The sequence below is a fragment of the Exophiala viscosa genome, assembly GCF_022695815.1.
Source record: "Exophiala viscosa unplaced genomic scaffold EDD37scaffold_7, whole genome shotgun sequence".
Classification (NCBI taxonomy): Eukaryota; Fungi; Ascomycota; class Eurotiomycetes; order Chaetothyriales; family Herpotrichiellaceae; genus Exophiala; species Exophiala viscosa.
The window spans coordinates 1327810-1337772 of NW_026944359.1; the positions used below are offsets into that span (position 1 = coordinate 1327810).

The following is a 9963-nucleotide window of genomic DNA, read 5'->3' on the forward strand; positions in this document are numbered from 1 at the left end:
CAGATACAACTGTCGAACCTATTCTCGCGCCATGATATCACGTGATACGAGGCATGCCACGTATTCGTACACTTTACCCTTTTGACCTTGAGAATGTTCCTATGTCCGACATGGGTGTTTACTACTTATCCTATCAACAGTTTGTCGATAGGAACCAGAATCGAGCTTGTTTCGTGCTGAGAAACTCACACACCTGTCCAGACTCATAGTCACATACCCTTCGAATCTCCAATTAGGCGGTGCTACCACTATCCAAGCTGGGCAAAGTGCCAGAAGTTACACTCAGATGGAATATTTGACTTTCTTAGATCGCACGCAATGGCATCGGTCTTCGGCACATTGCTGCCAAATTCCCGCAGCATGCCACCGCTAGTGTACGACCTCAAGAATCTGACATTTGTTTCAGGCGCCCACCACTTGTGCAACGACCCGGGATGAAAGGTGAGCGTGCTTGATAACGTGGAACTGGACTGTTTCTTGTCGCGCACAACTCCCGAAACAATCCTGCATGATGCTAGGTTGATGGAAAATGGCGGTGTCGGGGAATATTCTGTGGGCATTCTGCTTCATCCTGGTGGCATTGACGTGCTATCTCCTGCACGTCGATCGCGCCCTGAAGAAGACACCTAAAGAAGTTGCCGCTGTGACCTGCAAACCGTGGACCGATGAACTTATCCGCGAGGCATATGAAAAGTATCGCAGCAAGGACGATGATTTCAAGAAGTATCTGCCGCCAAAACAGGACAGGCGATATATCGTGTTCGGAGGATCAGGTGAGAATCTCGGGGCGACTTCGACATCTTGGATTCAATGCATCTGACATGGTGCAGGAGTCGTTGGTGGCTGGATCGTCGAGCATCTGATCTTACGGGGTCAAGATCCCAATGCCGTCCGAATCGCAGATCTCCAAGCACCACGCCGACAGCGCGCCGTCGAACACAATGTGCCGTATTTCAAGACCGATGTAACTGATGCCCGCTCCGTGGCCAAGGTCTTCGAACATCCTTGGCCGCATGAGCACGCCCACTTACCGCTTACCGTGTTCTACACGGTCGCGTTCATCCACCCGGGCTTGCGCAAGGCAGATCTCCTCCCGCGGTTCATGAAGGTCAATGTCGAGGGTACCCGGAACGCCGTCAATGCCGCAAAGTCAGCGGGATGTGACGTCTTCATTGTGACGTCCTCCGTATCGATTGCGATGAAGCCGGTGAACTTGCTTTTTGCGCCGTGGAAGGAATACCCTGACAGTTTCGTCCAATTTTCGGACAATGCGGAGCCCAACGACATGGAGGGACCGTTGGAAGACTTTGCCGGCTGCTACGCTTACTCCAAGGCCAGGGCTGAGAAGCTGGTCCGGGATGCCGACGACAAGAAGTCCGACTTCCGCACAGGCGCTATCAGACCTGGTCATGCCATCTACGGCCACGGCGACGCGAATCCCAGCAGTGTGGTATACGACTATTTGAGGAGAGGCGGTATGCCAAGGTACGTGTGGCCTTTTTTCATTCTGCATTGCGTCGCTTTCATTGCGTGTGTCGTAATACTGACTTTGCAAAACAAGCTGGTTGTCCAACGTCGCCTTGCAGGTGGTGTCCGCTCAGAATGTCTCTCTCGCACATCTACTGTACGAAGCTCGCATGCAATCCCATGATCTTGGTGGCAGAGTGTATGCAGTGACCGACGACATGAGTCACCCGTTCACATACGGTGACCTTTACCGCTTCCTCGAAGTCACAGCACATCCGACAACACCAATCAAATTTCCGACCACGGGCGCTGTCCCGATCGTGATTATTTCGCACATCATCGAAGCTTACAGTAGCATTCAGAGACGCTATCTCCGATTTCTGCCCGAAGTCCGGGGCGATCTAGCCATGCTTCAACCAGCCCTGTTCAACTACTCGACCGTTAATATCGTGTACGACGACTCCAAGGCAAGGGAGGAGCTAGGGTATACCGGGACCGGCACGCTTGAAGGACTCTCTCTCCATGTCAGAGATTGGAACGAGGAGGTTGAAGCGAAATTGGCCGCAGGAAAGACCGATTCAAAAGTGCAGAAGGATGTTCAAGATATCAAGCTCGTTGATAACAACGTGCCAGTAGCACCCATAGGGGTGGCAAGGTAAGTTGGATGGAGGCTACTGGAACGCTTTGCCACGTCGCCCTCTGGATGTCCTCTAATGCTATCTGAAGCTATCAGAACTATGCTGACAGTATCAATTTCGTGCTGTTCTGCTCGGTATTCGCGCTCATTCTGATTAATGTGGTCATTCTCGTCAGGGTAAGAAACACGACGGTAAGCAGCACTAAACTTCACTCCTCCGTAATCGAAACTGCTAGATGTTGCACTGTCATAAAGCTCACACATTCTATCGTATGCTTTCTGCTCTGCTTCGCCCCTTCGCGCCTACTGCGCTCAACTTCTGGAATCCCGGCCTTGCTTTCCGAAAATATCAGCCACGTTCTCCCAGTCTCCCTTCGAAACCACGTCTTTTACGGCTGAGTTCAACTGTGCATCCTTCCGAACATACTGTGCAAGCTGCTCTGGGCTCATGAATCTTCCTTCGGTAAACGAGTCTTCTCCCTCGCCACGCAGCACTTTTTGTTGTGACAGCACCAGAACTGTTAATATCCACAAGGCAGGATTATGGGCAGCTTTCTGGTACGTTTCCTGAACTTCGGCTTCCGAGACAGCGATGTCTTGCCACAGCCCATCCCCTTCAGCGAAATCGGAAATCTCCATTCTCAATGCCTTCATCGAAGGTTTCCACCAGGACATGCCCAAAGAACAGCCTGACTGGCAAGCCTGTTTCCAGAAAAAGTGGCACGGTCTGACCAGTGTCGCTCGTCAGGTGCAGATGAGTATTGCTTCTTATTGTCGTCTCAAAGTCCTTCGCACACACCTGTAGAGCTTTATGCATTGTCAGAAAGAGGGTCATCAGCTCCATCGTGTATCCCTACTGGCTTGCTGTCAAGGCACCCGTTGTCGGAAACCTGCAGAACTTCAATTTAAATGGTCGATGTACTCCTTTGTCAGACGGTGCCACTGTTTCTGGAAGCCGGCTTGCTAGGTGCTGGTATGCCTGGTTTACGTGCGATCTCCCAAAAGCTCGATGCTCTCAGTAAGGCCCAGGATGCCCCTCGGAAAACCCAGGATGACATCCTCGCCGCGGCGCAGAGAGCCAATGATCAAAGGGATTAAAGCTCAACCTCCCTCTGAATGTTTGCAAATGAAGTATGACCCCCCTCTTCTGTAGAACAGTCGAAAGTTGCCAGCTAATGTAGACCAAAGCCAGTCGATTCACCGAGTACGAGATGAAGGTCGCCTCACGCTCTCCCTCACCTCTAGAGGACAACATCCTGCTCGCATCGATCAAAGCCACAGAGCGGACCGTGGCAAAGCACTATCCACTAGACAGTGGTGAAGCCACGTTCGACATGAAGCATGACGGATAGTCTGGGGAGGTCCACCAATTCAAGAGTTGAAGCATAGCCCGATAGCTGTCACGAGGTCTCCCGCAAGAACATCAATACCTGCGGTTTTTGCATCCTCGATTCCAAAGTTGATGAAGACCACGTCATCGATGTATCCATGGTATTTCTGGCCATGTGCTTTCCAACTTATCGAGGTGACATACACCATCTCGGATTGATTCCATGTTCCCAATACCTCGAACTCCGGCCCATCCGGCCTCTGGGTCTCTCCTGCCTTTGCCCGACCATGAATCCAGATTGGCTTTGATGATATGGCATGGATTTCGAACGGGGAAGCGCGCTTGAAGAGCATAACATATGGTTCATACACACTGTGGAAAGAGTAGAAGCTTTTGTGCTGAAATATGGTCATCAGGTAGGTATTAGAGTCATTTGGCTCGCAGCCCAAGTCTGATCGCTTGCAAAGCGTGATTGAAAGAGAATTTGTCGCTTGATGAATGGATTCCAGCTGATCAGCGACCTTCGGCATGTAATTTTGCATGCACTTCTCATCGCTAGCCGCAGCCCATGGTGTCAGATCTTGTCCCACAGACCCACCATACCCCAGCTTCGCAAAGACACGACGAGGTGCTATGTCGTAATGAATATATGGATCGCCTTCCTTGTCCCAGAACACGAACCAATTCTTCTCAACGGCGCCAATCGGGGGCGGTCGTTGGAGTTCCGTGGCAACCCGGTACTCATTGCCAGCGATGGTCTCTGAGGTCCAGTCCACCAATACCCTGAAGTCCTGAATCCATTGTCCGAAGCAGGTGTAGGCCGAGTTGGAACCATAGACAACGTAAGGCGAATGAGGGCCGTAGAACACGCGTGCGTCGTGGGGTCCGATGTTGAGTGAGAATTACGATAGGTCGTCCACACATTTGTCACCCGATGTGACTGCTATAGGCAGTATCTTGGGTGGTTTGATGCATGCTAGCTTTCCTTTCACGAATTTGGCATCGCAGACGAGTTCGGCGTACCATACAGAGCTTGCAATGAGGCTTCTCCGTTGTTGGGCCACAATAGTCCACGTATCCTGTAACGTGGGATGTGGTATTACGCTTGGGTTGATGGCTTCTTCGCCGCCAAACTCGATCAGAAAATACTTCTTGTCCTTTGCTGAGACCGAGAAGACCTCGACATGAGTTTCCGATATGTCATGCCGCGCAGAACCAAGTTCGCTGTTGGCAAGCTCGAAAGACGCTACATGCTGATCAAAGTGCGCTTTTGCGGAATAACCATGACCAGTCGTGGACCAGATGCGCTTGAGAAAGGGAGAATCCAGAGAGTTTCGACAGTAGAAAATGAGAGTCGCAGAAGATAAGAAAATCAGGAAAGCAATGCAGATAGGTAAAGGCTTGTGCCCCTTGACCAACATGGTCCGTGCGTGGACATTTGACGCCGAGGGGACAATTGAGATGGTTGCATCAGGCATTGACTGGGAATTTTGGTGCTTATATCTTGGACCTGAAGATCCCCGCAACGACCAACCCCCGGGGTAAATTAGGTGAGACCTACAGTAGCACCACAGTGCTGCAAGCTGTCAGCCGAGGTACGTCAAGAGCGATCGCCCACGGCATTACCTGCGACATGTTGACATGGGCGTTATCCCATGTGCCAATGCAATTGTACAGATCAACCACTCAACTGGTGCATCATCAATATCTTTCATTACTCGACCTGCTCAACTCGTCCATTTGGGCCCTGTATACTAGTAATGTTGCAAACCCTCGCCCAGCACAGTGTGACCTTGGCCGGCTTGGGCACGCTGCATATTCCCTACAAGTGGTACCTACCTAACATTATCTCTCGAATCAAATGTCACTATTTGTTCTCGTATGCTGTGCGTTCTACAGCTTGGCTGCTCGAGCCAGAGTTCGACCATATAACCATTGCGGAAACCTGACACTAGGCTCGTCAATCAGTGTCGTTGCCATCTCGGCCACCCACAAAGTCAGCGGCAGAAGTATTAGATGAGGGAGCAAGAAGCTCAACTCCAGCCCGAAAGGCCCAATCTTCGGCAGTGGAACTATGCTGATCCAGCCAGGTATGTTGATGGCTTGAGAGTCCTTCGTCCATCCAACTGCCGCGTACAACCTATGGCCGACTGACCACAATAACGGGCCATGGACCAGGTAAAATGCGAAAGAGATTCGTCCTAGGTATTGGTTGAACCGCGTCTCAAAGAATGATTTGAGCCATGTAATCCTCTGGACTGATGCAACGAAGGATGTCGAGGCCCAGAACAAGTAGAACCACTTATAGTCAAAGACAGCTTGTGGCTTCAATAAAGACAGATAGTACCAGCCAGGAGACTCTCGCAGGACATGGATGTCTGAGCTGTAAGACGGCGAACCACCTAGGTAGAGACTGATGATGAACAGGCCGTAAAAGAGATATGATTGGCACCATGCCATCTTGCGAAAGAAATGTGGGAGGTCTCCACCTTGCTCGAGCAGATCCAGATCGCAAAGCAGCATTCCAGCCACGAACAATGCGCAAAACGAGCCGTCCACGATATACATAAAGTATAGGATCAAGCCGATTTCACTCCACAGACGTGCATTCCTCCTGCATCTCGAAAACGCTTGAAGAGCTGTATAGACGACAATCGAACCTCTGAACTCGACGGGAATAGACCATGTGTGAAAGCTGTAGCTGAACCATGGATCACCACCAGCTCTGAACACATAGCTGAAGTTCTTGAACTCTGCATACCAGCTCCATAGTTCTTCGGTGTAAGTTGATTTGGGTTCTGGGTCTGCACGATACTTGAAGAGGTGCCACGAGCTCATGTACAGGAAGGTCGTGCAGACAACAGGGAGATATAGTCGCAGCCATCGCCTGAAGAGGGCAGACGTCAGATTGTCTCCCAACCTCAGGTGTTCTCCAGCATGAATCATCGCCATTGGCTTGGTCGACAGAACATATCCAGACAGGACAAAGAAGACTGTAACTGCAAAGTGCCCGCCTGAAAAGAAGAGGCGTACTCCAGGCAGACATGCAAGATAGCGTTGATTGTCATAACCATAAGCATTCTCGAGAATGCGGTCGGGACCCAGCGCATCGTGAGCCCAGAGCTCATGGTGACCCCAATATACGAGCAATGCTGCAAAGCCTCTGACCCCATCAAGGTAGGCTGTGCGTCTGAGCTTTTCTGTTCGTGTTGGGCATCTCTTGACACAGGATGGCTTGACAAGGTCAATGCACCACTGCTTGGCTCTGGTAGTTGTAGAGCGTTCTTCATTGGAGCTGGTCACTTCCCAATAGCCTTTTTCAAGGAGGTTTGCGCTTTGAACAGACATTTGGAAACCGACGAGAAAGACAAAGCCAGGTCAGAAAGAAGACAGTGGGTGTCGAGCTTCAGAAAAAGGTGATCGAAGGGACGTTAAGCTTCGCTCGTCGATACTCGGGATCCAGCAATGTCATCCCAGCTTTTTCGTTCTTGCACAGCATTTGTCCGAAGTGTAGGTCCCCATCACATGCCATTTGGGATGAAGTATGGCTCCGAGGCATCTGGACCTTGTTCTCTGTTGTCATTCAAGCACGCTCCCTAACAATCATGTCGACATACCAGCAATCACATGTATCAATCCACCTTTAGTCCTACTCCACCTTTCGAGAGCCTCGGTTTGTGGATCTGAGATGGAGTCAGTCCGGGGTTGCTCACCTAAGACACCTTCAACTGAAATATCATTGGCCAACATCAATGCGTAGAGATGCTTTCCCCACGGCGTCTTGCATAACGAGATAGTCTCAGAGTACTGTATGTCACCTCTGTCGATCTCTAGAGAAGCGTCAATAGTCCTGTTGTTTGTGGGGGATTGATGTGAGACTAGGCGAGTATCAAGGTCAAAGCTGATTTGTCAATAACCCCGAAAAGCAACACTGTACCCAATGATTGTTGGCAGCTATTGTGCTAGAACAGGAATGGAAACATATCTCCGTGCAACATCGAGCAAGGCTACAGCGTTGCAGTGTAACCTCATCCTTGTCAGCAAAGCCATACCTAGGTCGACAATGGTGAGTTGTGACAGCCTCTTCCTGGAACCCTGACTATGGTGTCCGTAAGTGCCCGACTCGACGTCAGAGCTTTCGAGACAAACTCATTTCACATCTCCAGATTTCGCGCCCCCGCTCATATTCTCCAGCAGGGTCGTCATGGAGAACAGGCCGGAAGGCATGCAAGCCCCAGCTTCGGACGCCCCTCAAGTTGCTCAAGGACGATACCCTAGCGGCCATAAAAGATCAATCTGCTTCAACCCTGCCACTGTTTAACAAGTGCTCACAGTCTGGATTCTCCCATCAAATGAACGACCCAACAACACCTGTATTAGGCGGCTGTTTGCCCAAACAGATCCGAAGAGCCTTGCCAGTATGCCTAATATTGCTATTACTGGCCCTATGTCTGTCAACAGCTGGACCAATGGGAGCATTCAGTGTCGCAGTGTCATATCATGCTAGTTTGGCCAGCGGGAGATTTCCCAAGAAGATCTGGCAGACATGGAAGGTTGATCCTCTCGACTTCGAAGAACGAGATTTGACAACAGCCAGAACCTGGATCTCGAAGAACCCAGAACACAGGTACGAAGTTCTGACAGACCAGAACGACCTGTACTATGTGGAGACTCATTTTGGCCCGGCTGGCTTCAACCGACCAGACATTGTGCACATGTACAGGTCACTCACTGCGAAGATCATAAAGGCCGATTTGTTGCGATACCTGGTCATGTACGTCGAGGGCGGCGTGTACACAGACATTGATGTCGAAGCTTTGAAGCCCCTTGACCGCTTCATACCAAGTCGATACAAGGAGAAAGACATTGACATGGTCATTGGCGTTGAAATTGATCAGCCCGAGTTCAGAAATCATAGCATCCTGGGAGCAAAATGTCAATCATTTTGCCAATGGACATTCATGTGCATGCCACGACTTCGGGTGATGATGAGGCTCATCAACAATATCTTGAAGTGGCTGAACGATGTCGCGAGGGAACAAGGAGTGTCCATATCGGAGATTCAGCTGGACTTTGATGGAGTGATCAGTGGGACAGGTCCGTCGGCCTTTACAAAGGCGATATTGGCGGATATGGCAAAACGAACAGGTGAGGACGTCAGCTGGGATTGCTTCCATAATATGGGCGAGTCAAAGCTTGTCGGAGGCATCCTGGTTCTTACTGTTGAAGCATTTGCAGCAGGGCAAGGCCATTCAGACTCCGGGAACCACAACGCAAAGACGGCATTGGTCAAGCATCATTATCACGCGTCTGGCTGGCCATCATCCCATCCACGGTACATGCATCCCGTTCATGGTGAGGTCGAAAGATGCAATTGGGATGCGAATTGTGTCCGAGAGTGGGATGCCAACAAAGCTGCGTTTGACGCACTGACGCCGGAAGAGCAGGCAAGTCAGATTGCTTTGAAGGAGGCCACCAACGCTAACGCTGAGGTGGTGGTACCCCCAGAAGCACAGTTGCTCATTCCGTAAAGGGTGGTTAGCGTGTCATCACTAGTCAGTACATATTCGAGAACAAAGTTCAACGCTGTTTGCGGCGACCACCATTCCTGCAAGTATTGAAAAAAAAGAGGTGGGAGCTGTAGGGCCGCCTGTGCCCGTTTGATGATCTGTCCGTTTCGTTGGGTCTTCTGCCACAACAATGCATCTGCGCGTACCACAATAATGTGTCAATAGCAGCCTTAGGGTTTGGGTTGACGAGCCTTCGCGCAGGTCATTCAGCAGGTCTCTCGCCTAGCAGCACCAGGTCACAAAGGAACACGCCCCGGTGGAGTCATGGTACCACTCGCACAGAACGCATTGTCGAGATCGGAATCGGATTAGAGTGATGCTCCATCGTGTGTTGCGCCAGCCGGTATTTCCCGGTGCAGGCTGCTTTACCACAAGAGCAGGCAAGAGATTCCGGTACAGCTATTGCAGCTGACCTGTTGTAAAGTCCTGCCCCTGATAGAGACTTGTCGCTGGACGTTCTTGATACGGGGAACTCTCTTTACTTGACGGTATCACTCGTAAACGACGCCCTCTGTCTGACTCCTCACTGCAAGGTCATATCTTCCCAGCTCTTGACACCGTATTTCATGGGGTAAGGAATACGAATGTGAACCCGTCGCATTGTGTTGGGTCCTTCGTGGTGGAGCTGCTGGGGAGTAGGCTGATCGATCGAGGTCCATAACAATCAGTTTTAACAACTAGGCTTGTAATTTCGAGACTGTAAGAGATGCCGAGGTCGCTCGTGAAAGTCCAGGTTGTTGTCGATCTCCGAGAAAGAAGGCACAAGACGCTGCGCCATCACGTAATGGCAAAGGCGCGACAAAAATCTTGACGCTGACAGTTGCAAAGAAGGAAGAGGTCGCAATCGCCAAAAGAAAGTTTAGTTTGAAGCTGTTAAGCCCCCAGACCCCATGCGTCGGCCCCCTAGCCCTAGCCCCCAGATCGTCGCTGGAAGGAGCCCGGGAAGAGCCTTTCAGTGG

General features: G+C 50.8%; 4 protein-coding genes across 4 annotated transcripts; 2 read left to right on the forward strand and 2 right to left on the reverse strand.

The window, feature by feature from the left end:
* The first annotated feature begins 210 nt into the window (after window positions 1-210).
* On the forward strand, window positions 211-2295 carry EDD37DRAFT_465279 (putative 3-beta hydroxysteroid dehydrogenase/isomerase family protein). Its single transcript, XM_062813016.1, has 3 exons — window positions 211-773; window positions 831-1485; window positions 1562-2295. The coding sequence occupies exons 1-3, from the start codon at window positions 530-532 to the stop codon at window positions 2124-2126; spliced, it is 1464 nt and encodes a 487-aa protein (XP_062669210.1). The 5' UTR covers window positions 211-529; the 3' UTR covers window positions 2127-2295.
* Window positions 2296-3211: 916 nt separating this feature from the next.
* Window positions 3212-4855, reverse strand: EDD37DRAFT_682852 (uncharacterized protein; the record flags this gene model as incomplete). The annotated part of the gene is made up of 2 exons (XM_062819819.1): window positions 3212-4217; window positions 4341-4855. 2 exons carry the CDS (start codon window positions 4853-4855, stop codon window positions 3476-3478), a joined length of 1257 nt encoding a protein of 418 aa, XP_062669211.1. The 3' UTR covers window positions 3212-3475.
* Window positions 4856-5302: 447 nt separating this feature from the next.
* On the reverse strand, window positions 5303-6880 carry EDD37DRAFT_465466 (acyltransferase family-domain-containing protein). The gene has a single exon (XM_062813018.1). The coding sequence runs from the start codon at window positions 6780-6782 to the stop codon at window positions 5328-5330; it is 1455 nt and encodes a 484-aa protein (XP_062669212.1). The 5' UTR covers window positions 6783-6880; the 3' UTR covers window positions 5303-5327.
* A 779-nt stretch (window positions 6881-7659) lies between these two features.
* Window positions 7660-9230, forward strand: EDD37DRAFT_465449 (glycosyl transferase). Its single transcript, XM_062813017.1, has one exon. The coding sequence runs from the start codon at window positions 7787-7789 to the stop codon at window positions 8963-8965; it is 1179 nt and encodes a 392-aa protein (XP_062669213.1). The 5' UTR covers window positions 7660-7786; the 3' UTR covers window positions 8966-9230.
* The last annotated feature ends 733 nt before the right edge of the window (window positions 9231-9963 follow it).